Source organism: Fukomys damarensis, unplaced genomic scaffold (genome assembly GCF_012274545.1).
Source record: "Fukomys damarensis isolate Sample0158 unplaced genomic scaffold, DMR_v1.0_HiC HiC_scaffold_9, whole genome shotgun sequence".
Classification (NCBI taxonomy): Eukaryota; Metazoa; Chordata; class Mammalia; order Rodentia; family Bathyergidae; genus Fukomys; species Fukomys damarensis.
In genome coordinates this window covers 41560936-41579141 of record NW_022900921.1, presented here as the reverse complement: position 1 = coordinate 41579141, position 18206 = coordinate 41560936, and the positions used below count along the sequence as shown (strand labels likewise).

At 48.9% G+C, this 18206-nt stretch overlaps 1 protein-coding gene across 1 annotated transcript in view; it reads right to left on the bottom strand.

The window, feature by feature from the left end:
- Window positions 1-18200, bottom strand: part of Cnnm4 (cyclin and CBS domain divalent metal cation transport mediator 4) — a 38697-nt gene extending 20497 nt beyond the window's left edge. Inside the window, exon 1 of the mRNA XM_033761707.1 lies at window positions 16866-18200. Within this exon, the coding sequence (XP_033617598.1) occupies window positions 16866-18123 (1258 nt within the window). The 5' untranslated portion in view covers window positions 18124-18200. The remainder of the gene's footprint in view (window positions 1-16865) is intronic.
- Between the last annotated feature and the right edge of the window lie 6 nt (window positions 18201-18206).

Below are 18206 nucleotides of genomic sequence, written 5' to 3'. Positions count from 1 at the left end.
CCCCTCCCACAGTCTTTGTCCTCATCCATGGCCCCATCATGGTCCGCCTCTCCCAGGCAACCAGTCTATGCAGGCGAGGTGTCCCCAGGAGAATGCCCTGCAGCCCTAACAGAGAACCACAGCCAACCTCACATGAGGGGCATGGAGCTGAGACTTCTTCCCCCAACAGGATCCTGCTACCCTGACACCCCAGGCTCTGAGAAGTTGACGAAAGGATTACGGGGACACTGAGGCCGGTCCTTCCCAAGATGGGGGGAACAGCTCTCCTCTGAAGGCTCAGTGAGCTTCTTTACTCCTCTTAGCATGGGAAACACCAAGCCTGTGTGAAGGCAGAGGGATCAGGTAATTACACCCTTGTCGCCTTAGGTTAGTAATCCACACCTCCTGCCAATCTATTTTGCTCTTCACTCCACTCACTCCACAGGCTCATTTTGAAGCAAAGCTCAGATTTTATCTGACAACATAACTGTGAATGATACCTGCAAATATTTAATATTTTAATGTGCATCCCAAAAGAACACTTTTCAGAAAAGCAGAACAATATAACCATGGCTTTTAAAAAATATACAGATTTCTTTAAGGTCAACTCCCCAGCACACTAATCTCCCCAGTTTCCTTTTAATTTTATTTTTACATGTTACTAGTTTTTATATGACTTTTTTTCAACACTGGCAATAAAAGTAGAAGGAAGGAAATGAAGATCATTTGTAATCCTGCCCCACTGTGAGTATAGCTCAGTTGTAGGGCACAAGTTTGGAACAGGAGAGACCTGGGTTCAACCCCTCACAACAAAAAGAAGTGGGGGGGGAAAGAAAAAAAATAAAAAAAGGGGGGCTGACAATTATTTTTTCTGCCATTAAGAAAAACTGATGACACCTTATAATAACAGTATGGATATTTGCCATATATATATAACCCTGCCTTACAAAAGATAACCACTATTAACTCTGAGGACTTTTGGAGTCTTAAAGTAAAAATGCACATGTAAAATTGTGTCATATTCCTACCATGGATTAGATCATCACCTAGACAGTCCTGTTTCTTAAATATTTCACATTCTTTGTATTTTTCCAGGACATTAAAAAGTTTTTTGGATTTTTGTATGTCTGTCTTTACGTTTTCTGAGACAGGATCTTGCTATATATTCCAGGCTAGACTTAAACCCACTCTGTAGCCTGGGCTGGCCTCAAACTCATGTCGCTCCTTTCTGCCTCAGCCTGCTGAGTGCTGGGATTACAGGTGTGCACCACCCAGCTATAAAAGTTTTGTTTTTGGTTCTTTTTCTTTTGCAGCACTGGAGATTGAACCCTGGGCCTCAGGAACGTTGGGAAAGCATTCCACCTTGAGCTCCATCCCTAGCCTAAAAGCACTTTAAAAAATGGAGCAACCTCCTATTTCATTATGTACCACATGAACAATCTCAGGCGCCATCAGCTCTTAACCTGTGCCCTCCCTCTTTCTGCCCATGGAAATCTTCATGTATTCGAGTTTGACTATATCTTCCTGTCACTGAGACAGGGATCAAAGGAAAGATTCTTTTAGAAGCTTCTGGGTAGGCGTGACAGTGCATGGTCATAATCTCAGTACTAGGGAGGCTGAGGCAGGAGGACTGTAGCCCAGCTACACAGTAAGCTCAAGGTCAGCCTGAACTGCATATGGAGACCTTGTCTCAAGCAAGCAAACAAACAAACAGTTTCTGAAATTACCTACTGAATCGGTTGAGACCTAATATACCCTGGAGGACACCAGTGGAAGACAACAGCAGTACTTAGCATGAATCAGGGATCAAGAGGCACAGGCGAGAGACGATAAGGACAGCACTGAAGCGTGTGCCACGCAGAGGGAAATGAAGTGGAAGTGTGAGGGGCGCACCCTGCCGCAGGCGGACCTGGCCACGACCCAGAGTCTGGCACAGGCTTCCTCTACAGGAAGGGAGAAGGGGTGGCCAGGGGGCCCAAGGAGCAGCCTGGGAGTGTCAGTGCCACCAGCCTCCTCTGACACTGGCCAAGGCCAGCAACCTTCTTCTCCCTTTCCATCCTGAGCCCGAGCCTCCTCTCCTAGAATGGGTGCCTGCTCTTTGGACCTCTCTGTGCCACCAGCTAATAACCCATGGGCAAACCAATGCACACGCTGGACCACCATCAATGAGGCACAGGTGCCACATCAGTCATGAAAACTTCACAGGAAATTCTGCTCAGGACTTTGTGGGAACCCAACTACGTGGGGCCTGGAAGTAGCTTTCTGCTGAACTAACCTAATACTTCTTTTTTGAGACAGGCTCTTACTTGGTATCCCAGGCTGGCCTCGAATTCACTGGGACCCTCCTGCTTCAGCCTTCTGAGCGCTGGTGTTACAGGTATTTGCCACCACACCCAACTTAACTAACCCACTCCTCCTCAATCTATACCAGACACAGATAAATTAAACGAAAACTGGCATTTTTCTTCCCTTGGTTAGATCCTAGTAATGACATTCCACTTGCAGATGTTTACACACAATTAAAATCATACTAGCCTTGCAAGCGCAAGGACCCAAGTTCAATCCCCAGTACCAAAAAAGAAAAAAGAAAAAAAAGCACACTAGATCTTGATCTTAAAATCTATGAAAGAGGAAAAGCTATGGTGGCAGTGGAGAAGATGGTAGAGGGTTGTATGGCTGTTAGACAGAGGGACTGGGAGGGGAAAAGAGGACAGAGTATTATTTGATGTGTTTAAACTTGCTCAACTAAACTGGGATATTAAATACAGGAATGAAAAGACTTAATTATTATACAATTATTCTTCCTGCGATTAAAAAACTGATGACATAATAGCCGGAAAACAATTATAGATAATCTCTCTCATTAATATAGGTGCTGAAATTCTTAATAAAGATATTAGCTAATTAAATACAGTGATGTGTTAAAAGGATAATAAATCACAAGTAAGGTTTACTCCAGTTATGCAACAAATAAAATAAGTATATTTCCTAATAAAGGAGATGAATTATTTCATCATTTCAGCAATACCAAAAAGAAAAAAATTGGTAAAATTCAACATATATTCATTATGAAAACTCAGCAACAGCCGGGCATAGTGGTGCATGCCTGTAATCCCAACACTTGGGAGGCCAGGGAAGGAGAATCACAGTGAGTTTGAGGTCAACATGGGCTACATAGTTCAAGTCCAGCCAGAACTACAAAGTAAGACCCTGTCTCCAAAAAAAAAAAAAAAAAAAAAAAAAAAACCACACAAAAAAAACCCTTAGAAAATTAGGGACAGAGGTATTTCTTTGACTGATAAAGGGAATCTACAAACAAACAAAAACTAAGTAGAATCATATGTACTCATCAGGCTGGCTGGCTTGCTTCTCTCTACTGGGGATTGAACCCTGCACCTCTGCACTGAGCCTCAATCTCGGCCTTTTTATTTTTGGAGACAGGTTCTTGCTAAATAAGTCACTAAATTGCTCAGGCTGGGCTCAGATTTGCAATTCTCAATCCTCAGCCTCCCAGAGTGCCAGGATCATAGGCATACACCACAATGTCCAGCTTCTTTTTGTTTTATTTTTATTTCTGTGATTGGGATCAAACCCAGGCCCACCAGCACGAGAGGCAAACCCTCTACCACTGCGCTACAGCTTCACCCTTCAGGATAGGTTTTGAAAGCCTTCCCTCAGGCCAGGGATGCCCATGACCACAGTTCAACATGATTCTAGCTGTCCCCATGTAGAAAAAGAAGGTAAGAACAAAACAGAATATGTAGAAGGTTTAAACCAGGTGTGGTGGCACACACTTGTAATCCCAGTACTCCAGGAGGCTGAAGCAGGAGGATTTCAAGTTCAAACCCAGCCTAGGCAACTTAAGGAGTTAGTTAGACCCTGTCTCAAAACAATTAAAAAGGGCCAGGCATAGTGGCACATACCTGTAATCCCAACTGTCAGGAGGCTGAGGCAGGAGGATCACAGTGAGTTCAAGGCCAGCCTGGGCTACACAGTGAATTCAAGGGCAGACTGAACTACATAGCAAGACTCTGTCTCAAGATATATTTTTTAAAAATGTGGCAGGGGAGCTGAGAATGTAGCTCAGTGCAGAGCTCCTGGTTTCAATTCCCAGTGTCACCAAGTAAAAAAAGTAAAAGTTTTATCAGAGAGTAAATAAAAATGCCATCATTCATAGGCAACAGAATCATATATGCAGAAAATCCAAAATAATATAAAGTAAGAATAATTAGAATTTACACCAAGAGGGGAAGAAGAGTCAAAGGGAGGGGAGGGGAATAGAAAAAAAAGAAGAAACAAGACATATAATGTACAGGTACAAATTCCCTATGATGAATGTTACCATTATGTTTATCTAAAATAGGCTAATACACAAAATTAGTTTTACTTTTTTATGCTGTATGGTATAATGAAGAACATATCTGGTTTTGTTTGTTTGGTTGGTTTTTTTGAGACAGGGTCTCACTTTGTAGTTCAGGTTGACCTTGAACTTATCGTGATGCTCCTGCCTCAGCCTCCCAAGCACTGGGATCATAGGTGTGAGCCACCACACCCAGGTGTGCTTTGACCCTGGCTCCTGGCACAGAATTCAAAACCCTGGAGTGTCCTGGGGAACAGAGTGCTTTGTTATGTTCCTGAGGTGGCCCAGCAGGCTCCTATGTGGTTTCAGGACCAGGGCCGGTGACCAGGAAGACTGGACACTTATGACCACAGGACAGGAGGGGCTGAGGGTAGGGTTCATCTCTCAGACAGCGACCCACTCACCATGAAGCTTGGTTAAGAACTCGTCCCCGGAGGGAGAGGTGGCCCACAATGGGAACCAGAAGGCCTCTAGGACCCTCCAGGGCCCGTCCTGTGTGTATTGGCAAAATAAAACCCTAATCATAGTGTAGCATGTGCCTAAATTCTGTGAATTGCTAGGGCTGGCAGTGTATCCCAGGGGTCAGCCCCTTCCTACTAGGCATGAGGCCTGGTTTGAGCCCCAGCACCTCAAAGAAAACCTGAGTGGGCCCCCAAGTTTCTCTCTGACTGCTCAGAAGTGCACAGGTGAAGGGAACCCTGCTGTGGTCCACATGCCAAGTGCTGTGGAAGACAAAGCCCTGAAGCCCGAAGTTTCTGCTACAAGTGAATTCACCCAAGCACAACTCGCTGGGTGGAAATGGCACTGGGCAGAGCAGACATTTGGGAAATCAAGTTTTTGTTGTTGTTTGTTTGCTTGTTGATTTTTAAGACAAGATCTCACTGTATAGTTCAGGCTGGCCTTGAACTCTCAAATTGTCCTGCCTTAACCTCTTGAGTGTCAAATGCTGGGATTACAGGCATGGGCCACCATGTCTAGCTCCACAGAAAATTTAAAATTTTCCATGAAATTTAAAGATTCATTTGAAATTAACAAAGAGGCCAGGCTTGGTGGCACAAAGCTGTAATGCTAGCACTCGGAGGCTGAGGCAGGAGGATCACTGAGAATTCAAGGCCAGCCTATGCTCCATAGTGAATTCTAGGCCAGTCTGAACTACACAGTGAGACCTTGTTTCAAAAAATCAAAAAGAATAAATGAATAAAATCAGCAAATAAACTGTGCAGTGGTGCACATGAAATCCTAGCTACTAGGGAGGCTGAGGCAGGTAGATTGCAAGTTGGAGGTCATCCTGAGCAACTCAGTGAGACTCTGTCTCAAAATAAAATACATTGAGGGGTAAAGCTCAGTATAGTGCTTGTCTAACATGCATGAGGCCCTGGGTTCAATCCCCAGTATCATATAATGAGTCAAATCAAATTATCAAACCAGGTGTGGTAGTACACCCTGGGAAGGTGAGCAGGAGGATCAAAAGTTCAATCCTAGCCCAGACAACTTAGTGAGATTCTGTCTCAAATTTTAAAAGTAAAATAAAAGCTGGGAGAGGTGCCAGGTGCCTGTAATCATACCACTCAGGAGACTGAGACAGGAGGATTTCACAAATCCAAGGCCAACCTGGACTACATAGTGAGTTCAAGGCCAGCTTAGACTATGCAGCAAATCCCTGTCTCAAAAAACCAAAACAAACATATAATAAAAAGAACCCAGGATATACCTCAGTGTAAAGGCCCTGGATTCAAACCCCAGTACCAAATGAATAAATTAATAAACTGATTAATTTGAAAAGTTTGAAAAGAATATATAAAATCACTAAATACCTAGGAATAAGTATAAAAAATGTATTCAACTTCTCCACAGAAAACTCTAAAATATTATTGAAAGAAGTAATGAAGATATGAACCACTGAAGAGGTAACATGCTTGTAGCTTGGAAGATACATTATTATAAAGCAAGTCCCGGGGCTGGGCACGAGGCTCAGCAGCATAGCACTTGACTGGCCTGCCCAAAGCTCTGATTCCATCAGCTCCCCCACAAAAAAAAACTAAGCCAAGCTGGGCATAGTGGTGCATGCCTGTAGTCCCAGGAGGCTGAGGCAGGAGGATTGCTGCAAGTTCGAGGCCAGCCTGGGCTACATTATGAGTTCAAGCCCAGCCTGAAGTACACAGCAAGACCCTATCTCAAAAAAACCAAAAACCAAAAACCAAAACAAATGAAAAAAAAAAAAATCAAGTTTTCAAGTACAATTCCATAAAATTCCCAGGTAAAAAGCTAAGAAAAACCAAGGCAGTCTTAAGCCAGAACAAAAGGCTTACTTAATATTAACAGATATCAACTTATTTTAAAGCTGTGATTATATCAACATGGTCTTTTAGTAGGGAAAAATCAAAAGACCCATAGAACAAAATCTGGGGACAGGTGTAGGCACTCACCACATTCAGTGAGAAAAAGGTCTCTTCAGGAAGTGGAACCTGCTTGTTGCAGAGCTGCATTTTTTTTTTTTAAGAGAGGCTTTATATTTATTAAAGGTAGGAAAAAAATGTGCTTTACAGAGCATGTGGGACAGTTAAAAGTAAGAAAGGAAGAACACTGCAGGGTGGAATAAGGAACATAGTGACCCACATTTTTTTAAAGAGAAACTTAACCTCTAACTCACATTCTTAAAAAAGATAAATTCGTAAAGGATTACACTTCTAAATAAGAAAGATACCCAGCACTTGGGAGGCTGAGGCAGGAGGATCGCTGTGAGTTCAGGGACAGCCTGAACTACAGAGCAAGACTCCGTTACACACACACACACACACACACACACACACACACACACACACACAAAGTAAATTTAAAAACTAAAGCTATTTAAATGTCCAATTCCAAAAAAAAAAGGAGATAGAAGAAGAAATCCAGAATAGAATAGGTCCACAATACTTCTGTCTGATAATGAGTTCACACTAGGTGTTTGAAGAATTCTTAGACAGCATTAAGGAGAAGGCAGGTGGTCCTTAGGAAGTGGACAACATACGTGAGCAGGTGTGTCACAAAGGGACGAAAGTGTCCTTCCACAGGACACTGTGTATGGAACGTGGGGCACAGTCCCAACAGGATTCACCGCCAGACAGGAGCAGAAAAAGAAAGCATTTTTGTTCTGGGGCTGGGGCTTTTCTGGGGACTCCACAGGGGTCACCCCTGGTATCCTCCTCTCTCTCTTCCTTCCCCTCTGCTGAGATCCTCAGGAAGGAGCCAGGGCTGGTGAACACTGGAACAAACAAATCAACCCCGAGTCCCCAAGTAATGGGTGCTGGTGCTGGGGCCGCTCTGTCCCAGCCCCGTGTCCTCAGCAACCTGCCTGACACTCTGCTCCTATGGTCAGCACAGGACCATGCTGGCAATGGTTTCCCATCTACAGGAGAAAATGATTACATGAGAGTTTCTCTTCCCTCGTTTCCACAAGCTGTGGTTTGTTAGCCTTACAAATGAGCACCAGGCTCCAGATAAGATAGGATGTGATTTAGCAGTCACTCTGCAGGGGGCTCAACTGTCCGCTATCTCTAACCTCACACAGCAGGACAGAAGGGCTGCCTGCCACTGCAGCCACCAGAGAACTGAGTGCCATGAGTTGGAGTCCGTGCCAACTGGAGCACCTTGTGGACAATAACAATGGCAACTGTTACAGCAGCTAGTATCTACTGTGTGACCGCGTTTCAGGACACAGCTAAATGCCCTGCATGCCTGACTTTTTTCAGCCCTCCCACAGCACTCAGAGTGGGCACTGTCACCAAGTGGAGGGGTGAGTCACCAGCCACAGAGGAGAAATATTTTTGAGGCCAAGATTCAGTGACTAATTTAAACGTTCCGCTGCACAAGCATTGGCTTGTTTTTTTTGTTTTGTTTTGTTTGTTACTGGGGATCGAACTCAGGACCTTGCCACTGACCTAAACCCCCGCCACCATTGACTTGTTTTTTAAACTGAGTCATGCCAGGTGTGGTGGTGTACACCTGTAACCCCACCACTCTTAAGGCTGTAGCAGGAGGATCATGAGTTTGAAGCCAGCCTGAGCTACACAGTGAGTTGGCCACCATGAACTACATGTGGAGAACCTGTCTCAAAAAAATCAACGAGCTGGGCATGGTGCCTTATTCCTGTAATCCCAGTCCTCTGGAGGCTGAGGCAGGATGATCACTGTGAGTTCAAGACCAGCCTGAGCTATACAATGAGACCCTGCCTCAAAAAAAAAAAAATCAATTAATGAATCAATCAATATGACTTCTAATTCTTAGGAAGGCTTGATGAGGGACAGACTGAAGCTCAAAGAAGGGCATCAGGCTGCAGCACATGTGTGTGCAGTGCATGTGTGAACCTGCATGCTGGAGGGGTGAGTGTGTGGGAGAGGCCCTGACTGTGCGTGTGGGGAGGGGCATGGAGTGTGAGCACAAGGGTCCATCTGTGCATATGGGGAGCTGGGAGTGGGGTGCGTGGGTGTCAGTGAGCCTCCTGTGCAGCATCCATACCCACACCCGTACCTACCCACTGCTGCAAGGGGAGTGAACCATGGGTGTGGCCCATGGACTTCAGGAACCCGGCAGGGGCTGGTGGAAGGGCTGCTCCTTCTGAGGAGGCTCCGGGCAGCCTGCTGGCTGGAGCCCAGGCATTCCAAGAGCCCGGGGAACCAGTCTTTCAAGAGCCTTGCCCAGGTCACAGGAAATCAGCCCTGCAGCACGGTAACCTCTGGGGACTCACTGGTACCACCAGGCTTAACCCCGTTGCAACAGGCTGGCCCTGCATACCTGGCCTTGGGGCTCAGCTGCATGGCATGAATGAAGAGGTGGCTCCCAAAGGTGCCAGGGATGGCAAAGGGTGCTGCTGCTTATCAGGACAGCGATCTGCAAAACCATCTCAACTGTCTGGGGAACAGGCTACAGCACTGTCCCAAGACAATGACTCCACTGTGACAGGCCCCAGGGTGGCTCCAGGGAGAGAGCGTGGCTGGAAAAGATGATTTTGATCCTGCTATTTGTGGCAGGATTTGTAAAACCAAAACAATGAAAGTGAATTCCTGCAAAAAGTATCACTATTATCTTTCTTGGTCACAGGTTTGTGGCTTGGTTTTGTTTAGATTTGTATATGCTTTCTAAAGTTCTGGGAATGAGCTGCCTCTATTTTGTGCCTAAGAAGAAAATAATAAAAGACTAATACAAGAAAACATCACCTAGTAAGAAAAGCAGGAATTGAAGTAAGAAGCCCGGGTCAAGTAACAGGCCATGGAATGAGCCAGAGGCCTTCAGTCTGCCTCAAACCCCGCCACCCAGGCTGGCCTGGCATGGCCAGGTGTGAGGACACATGTGACAGGCCTGTTCCACAGGGCAGCACCCGAGGGCCATGGTGCCCTACAGGAGATGCAGGGGTCAGTGCATAGGAGGTGTGGATGAAGGGTGGCTGCCACCACGCTCTTCACCCAGGGCCAGGTGGGTACTGGGGGAAACCTTACCACCCTCACATCCTGGGCAAGTTCTGCCTCAAGGCTCAAGCACTGGGATAGTGGCAGAGAGCTGGTCCCATCCTTCCTCCTGGGCACTCTCCCCATAGTTTCTGGACACCAGCACCCAGTGAGTGTGAGTGATGAGCATGTTCACCAGCTTGGCCCACAGGACCTGGACACTGGCAGGAACAAGCTCAGGCACAGGGGGCTACCTGCTGCCCGAAGACAGTAGGCATTCGCTATGCCAGGCTCATCTGTATGATAGCACCAGGGAGGGGAAGACGGACAGAGAGAAGGTAATCGTATCTCAGGCCCCTCTGGAAAGCCAAGTGTGGTGGTGCAGCCTGTAATCCCAGCACTCAGGAGGCTGAGGCAGGAGGACTGCTGGGAGTTCAAAGATGGCCTGGGCTATGTAGCAAGACCCTGTCTCAAACAAAACAAAACAAAATAAAAACAACAAAAGCCAGCCACAAAAAACCCCTCCAGAAAGGGTTGAGAAGCAGTCCCAATAGGCCGAGGCACTTTTATCCAAAGTTGGTACAAAGGATCAATGTGCTCATTTCCTATCTGACAGCTCTGGTCCAAAAACAGCAGGTGGATCAGGCCACATCTAGACCCCCTTGATGCCCAGCTGAAATGTCCCCTCACTGCAATGTCTCCTGGGACTTTAGGGACAAGACAAGCTTCCTTTCAAGGTCTCCTCCCACTATCCACAGATTCAGTAGGACATCGTTGGGGTTTTGGGGGTCCTGAGCTCTCCCCAGTTTTCCAGGTGACACTTTTGTCCAGCGTGCCCCATCCTGACCTGAGGTGTTGGGAAAATGGAAGCTGCTGCCCTAATTAAAAAGCCACAGCTTTGGGAAAGTGGAGCCCAGGGTGCCAAGTATCTTTCCAGAGGGTGGAGAGGAAGGGTGGCATCTCCCAGTCGCGGGACGTGTCTGTCACCAGGAGATCTGTAAGACTGCTCTGCAGCCTGGTTCCTCAATGGGCACCAACCTGAATGCAGCGTGGTGCCAGCAAGGGACACATGGGCCCACTCTAGGGTCCTACCCTCGCCCCAGCTGCCCTGCTGGGACCTCTGCCCTGCCCAGTGCCATCCAGCAGTGGGCAGCCACTGTCACTCTCAAAAACACCTGTCTTGGGTGGCTTCTGGACACCTTTCAGCCGCCTTGCTGTCCCGGGCTTCACTGTCCCAAGGATGTGCTTGGCAGGCTTTTCTGCACCAGCACCCTCAGCCCATCCCTGGCCCTCCTTGCTCTCAGCCCAGTCCTGGCCTCCCTCTCTCACCCATACTGGTGTCTGTGTCTGCATGCTCCTGTGGTCCAGGACAGGCAGCACCGCCAGGAACCATCAGAAACAGAGGTTCTCGGGCCACAGCCCGGACCCACTGGGCTCAACAGTGTCCTTTAGTGGAATGTGCCCAATGGCAGGTTCAAGGGTAAGAAGTGCTGGCATCCAGAGGACCCTAAGCAAGTAATGCTGTTCTTATGACCTCCACCCTAACCAAACTGCCCCTCTCCCCAAAGCGGGGCAATGACAGCATGGACCCAAATTCCCAGACCAGAAAGCTGTGGTGTTCAAAACCACTTTCTGGGCCGGGGATTTAGTACAGTGGCGCCACACCTGTCTTGCAAGCGCAAAGTCCTGAGTTCAATCCCTAGTACCAAAAAACAAAAAGCCACTTTCTGGCCCTGACTTCTATACCTTATCCTGCCTTGACAACTGTATCCAGTCTGTGCCCCCTGCATGGCCCAGACTTGGTTGCTTGGGAGGCTGTGAGCCTGTGAATGGGACCGTTTTGTTCCTAACAGACAGCAGTGTCTGACACACAGGCTGTCATAAGCGGAGTCATGTGTTGAACAGAGGAACAAGGAAGAAGACAGGTGGGTGGGAGCACAAGCTACCGGGGATGTGTGAGGTGACAGGAACCAGAAACGAATGCGAAAGTCACACAGTGTATTTTCCTCGGCTTTATAGAGCAGGTGGGAAAATCTGACTTGGCGCAGATGGAAATGCGGGAGGGTTTTCTGTTTGTTTTCTGAGGCAGGGTCTCGATAAGCAGCTAAACTACCAGGCTGGGATTGAATTTGAAATCTTCCTGCCTCATGTCCATGTCCTAGGATTTATAGATGTTAGATGTGTGCCACCATGCCTGGCTTAAGAGAGGCTTTTCTGTTTTGCTTTATGTATTTGTTGTTGTTTTTGAGACAGGGTCTCACTATGTAGCTGAGACTGACCTGGAACTCACTATGTAGCCCTGGTCTGGAACTCAGTGATCCTCCTGCCTCAGCCTCCCTCCTGCCTCAGCGTCCTGAGTGCTGGGATTACAGGCATGTGCCACCATGCCCGGCTTGCTGTTTTATTTTGTTTTTGATAGTGGGGGTTGAACCCAGGACTTAGCACTGAGCTACATATCCAACCCCTTTTTAAAATAATTATTACTTTTTAAATTTTGAATAGGGTCTTGGTGGCTAAACTGCCCAGGCTGGGCTTGAACTTTATTTTATTTATTTATTAACTCTTTTTTTTTTTTATTTTGAGACAGGGTCTTACTTCGTAGTTAAGACTCATCTGGAAATCATTATGTAGCCCAGGCTGGTCTCAAACTCACAGCGATCCTCCTGCCTCAGCCTCCTAGAGTACTGGGATTACAGGCATGCACCACCACACCCGACTGGGAGGTGTTTTTAATAAAAATATTTCTGGCCTTCTGACCCCTCCAAATGACATCCCACAGGCTTGCTGAGAAGAGCAGTAACAGCCAAGGTCACCTCCTAGGTCAGTGATCAAGCTGGGTGGAATTTAAACCCCGTTCTGGTTGGGTGGGGTGTCCATGGAGCTCCACAAAGCAGTGTAGACAGCTATGAGGTGGATGGGGAAAGATAAACTGGTTGGAGAGGAGCTGAGTGCTCAGGAGGGGCAGGAAGTTGGACAGTGGGTTCCATGCAAGGCCTGGGCCTCAACCTCTAGAAGCACAGTGTCCAGGGCAAGCTCACTGTGACCTCGCTCCAGGGTCTGCAAAGGCATCAGGAGCAGAGGCAAATGAGAACCGGGCCTCTGAGAAAGCAGGGCATGCTTGTTCCAGACACGAGCTGTGGGATAGCCTACACCCCAAAACCACGTGCAAACAGTCCCAGCACGGCCTTGGCAGAAGGGCAAGGTTCAGACAGGAGCTTCAGTGGCCTCCTAAGCTGGCACCTCCCCATGTGGCTGGGGGCACCAGGCGTGGCATCCTCCCATGAGTGGCATGAAGCTCACTCAGCGCCTGAGGCTCATGCATGCATGGAGTCAGCAGGCAGCCGCAGCTGGGGCCTTGGCTCCTGCCTTGTTCTGGGGAAAGCTCACCCCTTAGTGAGGGATGCCACAGACACATACCGCAGGGAAACTGAGGCATGGGGAAAGGGACCCAAGCAGGGCACCCTGGATCCTGATCACATCCTGAATGTGCATGGCTCCCAATAACAGCAACATCATCTCTTTATTCCTCAGCGGCTCCTTAGGACACAGTCACTCCAGCTCCCCGGCTGAAAGTGATGTTTTACTGGCACTATGTGCCACAGGCAGATCAGGGGCCACAGAGACATCCTGAGCTCCTCTTGATGGGAGGAGACAGCAACATGGCCAATCAGCAACCCTACGGATAGATGCTACTAAGAAATGAGCATGGGGCTGGGAAGATGGGACAATCAAGAGGAATGGAGGCTGGGGGGGGTTTTATTTTGTTACTTTTTTTCCTTTTTGTCTTTTTTAGTGGTACTGAGGATTTAACCCAGGGCTTTCACATTGACCTACATTCCCAACCCTTTTTATTCTTTGTTTTGAGACAGGGTCTCACCATGTTGCTAAATTGCTCAGGCTGGGCTTGAACTTTCCATCCTCCTGCCTCTGCCTCCCAGACTGCTGGGATTACAGGCCTGCGCCACCAGACCTGGCTGGGAGTTGCAATTTTAAACAGAGTGACAGGAAGGCCCCACTGAGGTGATACTGAAGCCAGTATTAAGGGGAAAGGGTGAGTACCCTGACTTCTGGGGCAGAGAACAGCTGGGGCCCATGGGTGGGCATGTCCTGGTGTGTTCAAGGAAGAGGGTGGCTTCTGGGCTTGCCAGATAGTCACGAATTCACCCCCTGGTTCATTCACCTTTTCAATAAACATTTCTGGAAGACCCATCTCAGCCAGGCATTGAGTCCGGGCTCCCACCCTCAGGAGCTCATCATACTGGCTGGGGAAGGAGGATAAAAGGACCCGAAAAGAGAACTGCAGCCTGGCAGAAGGGCTCAGCGCCCTTAGCCAACCTGGAAGTGGGGAGTTCTAGAGAGAACCATCAGTCACCGCAGCTCTAATTTTGGTGCTTGCTGCTGACCACACTGGCCATACTGACCTTGTTCAATTGTTTTTCTTTCTTTTTTCTTTTCTTTTTTTTTTGGTACCAGGGATCGAACTTGGGACCTTGTGCTTGTGAGACAGGTGGCGGCACCACTGAGCTAAATCCATGGCTCAATTGTTTTTTCTTAACAAAAAAGGAAGCCTTCCAAACATTAAACTTGTTAAATCAAGAGGCTGAGGCAAGAAAATTACTGAAAGTTCAAGGCCAGCCTGGGCTACATAATAAGTTCAAGGCCAGCCTGGGCTACATAATGAGTCCAAGGCCAGTCTGAACTACAGAGCAAGACACTGACTCAAAACAACAGCAACAACAAAATTTGTAAAAGAAATCTTGTAAGTTGCAGATGTATCCAACATGCTTGCCTCAACCTGGGTAGTGTCAGAATAGAAAGAAGATGCCAGGTACAAAGACCCAGAAAGGACACTCTGGAAGGAACCTGGTGTGGCAATTTATAACTCTGGGAAGCAGGGAAGGAGGGCCTGAGGCTGACCATGCCTGCTCTTCCCAGGACTGCTGGCAATCCTGCAGGGCTCAGCTCAGCCCATGAGCATCCCTGCACTCCAAGGTGAGGTGAGAACTGGGATCTGCAGAGCTCTGGCCTAAGCAATGAGAGCTGTTCTCCCAGCACAACAAAAAGGTGCTTCTTCACCAGATGAGTCCTGGGCCCTGCTGAGCCCCAGATGATCTCAGCCATGCTGGGTGAGGCCAGTCCACACTGGGTGGATCTGGATCCCTCTGGGCTGGTGGGTTTGACACCCAAGATAGTCCCCAAGACCACAGAAGTGGAAGCAAGGAGGAAGGAGGAAGGAGGAAGCTGCCCTGGGAGTCCTCAGCAGGTTCCCCAGTAGGCAGAAGAGTCCAGAGTCCTGGTCTGAGGGTGAGGTGGGCATACTCCTCACTGGTCCTTCACCCTAGCTATGCCCAAGGAGGACTGAGTCCCTCAGTCCGCAACCCCAAGGTCTTCCAGGCGTACTCCCAGGCATGTCCCACCAGTTTCTGCAGCAAGGCCTTAACCTGGCTGTCTCCTATTTGGGCTTACAGTCCTTGGATCACCCCCAGCTCTGGTGCTGAGATCCAAACTGGCAAACTTATCAAGGAAGGGTATATTGCCCTGATCTGGACCTCAGCATCTATTCAGACCAAACCTGGCCAAACCAACTCCTTACCCTCAAACCCTCAACCCCAAACTAACTCCAACCCTCCCTAACCCACTCCAAGACTGTCCTTCACTCTGGTCCAGAAAGGATCCTGAGCCTGCTCTACACTACAGTTCAGAAGTGTGATGGTGATGGTGCACACCTGTATCCTAGTACTCTGGGAGGCTGAGGCAGGAAGACCACAAGTTTGAGTCCAGCCTGGGCAACTTACTGACTTAGAGAGACTCTGTCTCAAAATAAAAAATTAAAAAGGTCTGGGGATGTAGCTCAATGTGAACGCCCTGGTTTCAATCCCCAATATCACCACACACACACACACACACACACACACACACACACACGCACGCACGCGCACACACACACACACACACACACACACCACCCCCCAAAAAAGAAGGAAAGAAAGTGGCTTCTGCCTGAGCCTCACCCTCAGCAGCTTTTCTATGGGAAGATCAGGACTGAGCTGAAGAAGCTAGGACCACCCCACCTCCCTCTTTCTTTCTAGTGAGAGCCCAGTCTGCCTCCTCATCTCCTGCAGCCCAGGAGGCTTTTCCTCCATAATTGGCTTGTTTACTGCAGGCAGGGCTTCTGGGTGGCAGAGGTGGGAGGAAAGTTTGGATTGAAGGAAGGGAAGGGTGCATGCTGCAGCTTTGAGGCTGCAGATGGAGCAAACCCTCCAAGCACCTCTAAGCACCTGAGAACTGGCCAAGAACACACGTGAGAAGAGAGCACAAGGTGGCGTGAGGCCAGCACAGCTCCCGCAGACCACAGGAGCAAGCTTATGTCTGGCGCCTGGGAAAGACAGAACAATAACCGAACTTAATCTGCTTGCTTCTGCTGAATAGCGGAATGCATTATTTGGCATTGTTCAGAGCCGGAGGCAGAGGAGACCTCCCCGTTTTGCTTCTGTAGGCTCAGCACTCCTGTGACATCACTCCCCAACTCGAAAACCTTTCAGGGTTCTAAAGCTGGAATAAACTTACTGTCCACCCACAGCCCAGACACTCTAGCCTCTCCCCAACAAACCACTGGTCAGCGGGGCCAACATGCCAGCTACATCATCTGTCCCACAAGCACATCTGTGGCTTCTCTCCACTCAAGTTGTCTGTGGGTTCCTTCTGCTTTGAATGCCAAACCACTCCATCTTCAATGCCCCCTCCCAGTGAAAGTTTCCACCACTGCCCAGCCCCTTCCCAGGCTATCCTGCCTCTCCATCTGGAGATGGCCTCTTTTTGGGCACTGGCCTTGCTCTGTCCTGCTCCCTGAGATCTTGCTCTGTCCCGGCAAATGGGCAAGTGTGTCTTTTCCCACTTTGATTCACCCAGAGCACAAAGCACAGTACCTTGCAGTCAGCAAACACTTAGAAACTGTGCCTAGTACCATTCACCTCAGAGGTGAAGGAAGTGATGGGCAAAGGGTCAGCACAACACAAACGCTAAAATCTGCAGACACAAAACACACAGGAGAATGACAGGCACCACACAGACATGTAAATCGCAAGCAACACATCCCTTACCCTTCTTGAACTCTTCCAGCATGGCGTCCAGCTTGGTATCGTGGAAGACAAAGTGCACTGGGTGGTTGTAGAATCGGGTGATGGTCTTGAGGGGGGTGCAGTCATCAGGGTCCACGAAGGCCAAGTCCTTGACGTACAGAATATCCACAATGTTGGATCGCTCACCTTCGAACACAGGAATGCGTGTGTAGCCACTCTCCATGATCTCCGACATGGTGTTAAAGTCCAGGATGGCATCATTGCGGATCATGAAGCAGTCGTGAAGCTGGGTCATGATATCCTCCACCGTTTTGGTCCTTAGTTCCAGGGCCCCCTGGATCATATTCAGCTCCTCTTTCACCAGGTCATTATAGGGCTCTGTCACCTTCAACATCTCCATCAGCTTTTCCCGATTGTAAACAGTGCGGATCTCCTGACCCAGGACAAAATCCAGGAGCACGCTAATGGGGAAACTGAGGGGGAAAGTGAGCAGCATGAAGAATTTGGTGAGGACAATGGTGTTGGCACCCACAGCCAGCCCGTGTCGGGAGCACAGCGCCTGAGGTAAGATCTCCCCAAAAATGACAATGCCAATGGTGGAAGAGGCCACCGCCATGAGGCCAGACCCGATGAGGTTGTCCAGGAGGATGGTGAGGGAGGTGTTGACCAGCACGTTCCCCAGCAGCAGTGAGCAGAGTAGGTAGTTGCCCTTCCGCCTGATGGGCTCAATCTTGCGGGCATACTTTCTCTCTTTCTCAGTGCCACAGTTCTGCACGATGCGCAGCTCCATGGGGTCCAGGGCCATGAGACCCAGGTTGAGGCCGGAGAATATGCCTGAAAACACCAGCAGCACCAAGACCAGAAGGATGTGCAGCCAGAGGGGCAGGATCCTCCCCTGCTCCTCCATCATGACCAGCAGCGAGTCCTTGTCGGTCCACCTGACCCAGGGCCCATCAGTCCGCGCCCGGGTGCACAATGCATACAGCTTCATGTTTTCGCTCCTCCGCAGGAACTTGGTGAGCACCACGAGCATCCCAGACGTGTTCCCGCGACTCACATTGACCAGCTGCTGAACGACCAGGTCCTTGGTGAGCTCTGGACAGGTGGTGGAGTTATGGGAGGTCTCGGTGTCGTCCACCTCGGTGAAGGAGATCAGGTTGCTGGAGATGTCGCCCAGGCTCTGGCCATACAGTCTCAGGTTCACTGTGCTGCCCTCAGACACGAAGATGATGCCATCCGGGTTCATCCCACACGACTTGTTGCAGCTCGCCAGCCTCATGCCCAGGATCGCGCCCCGCTGGGGGCTGCCCTGGCCCTGGGCCCCCCGCGCCCACAGGAGCACCAGTGCCGCCAGGAGGAGGC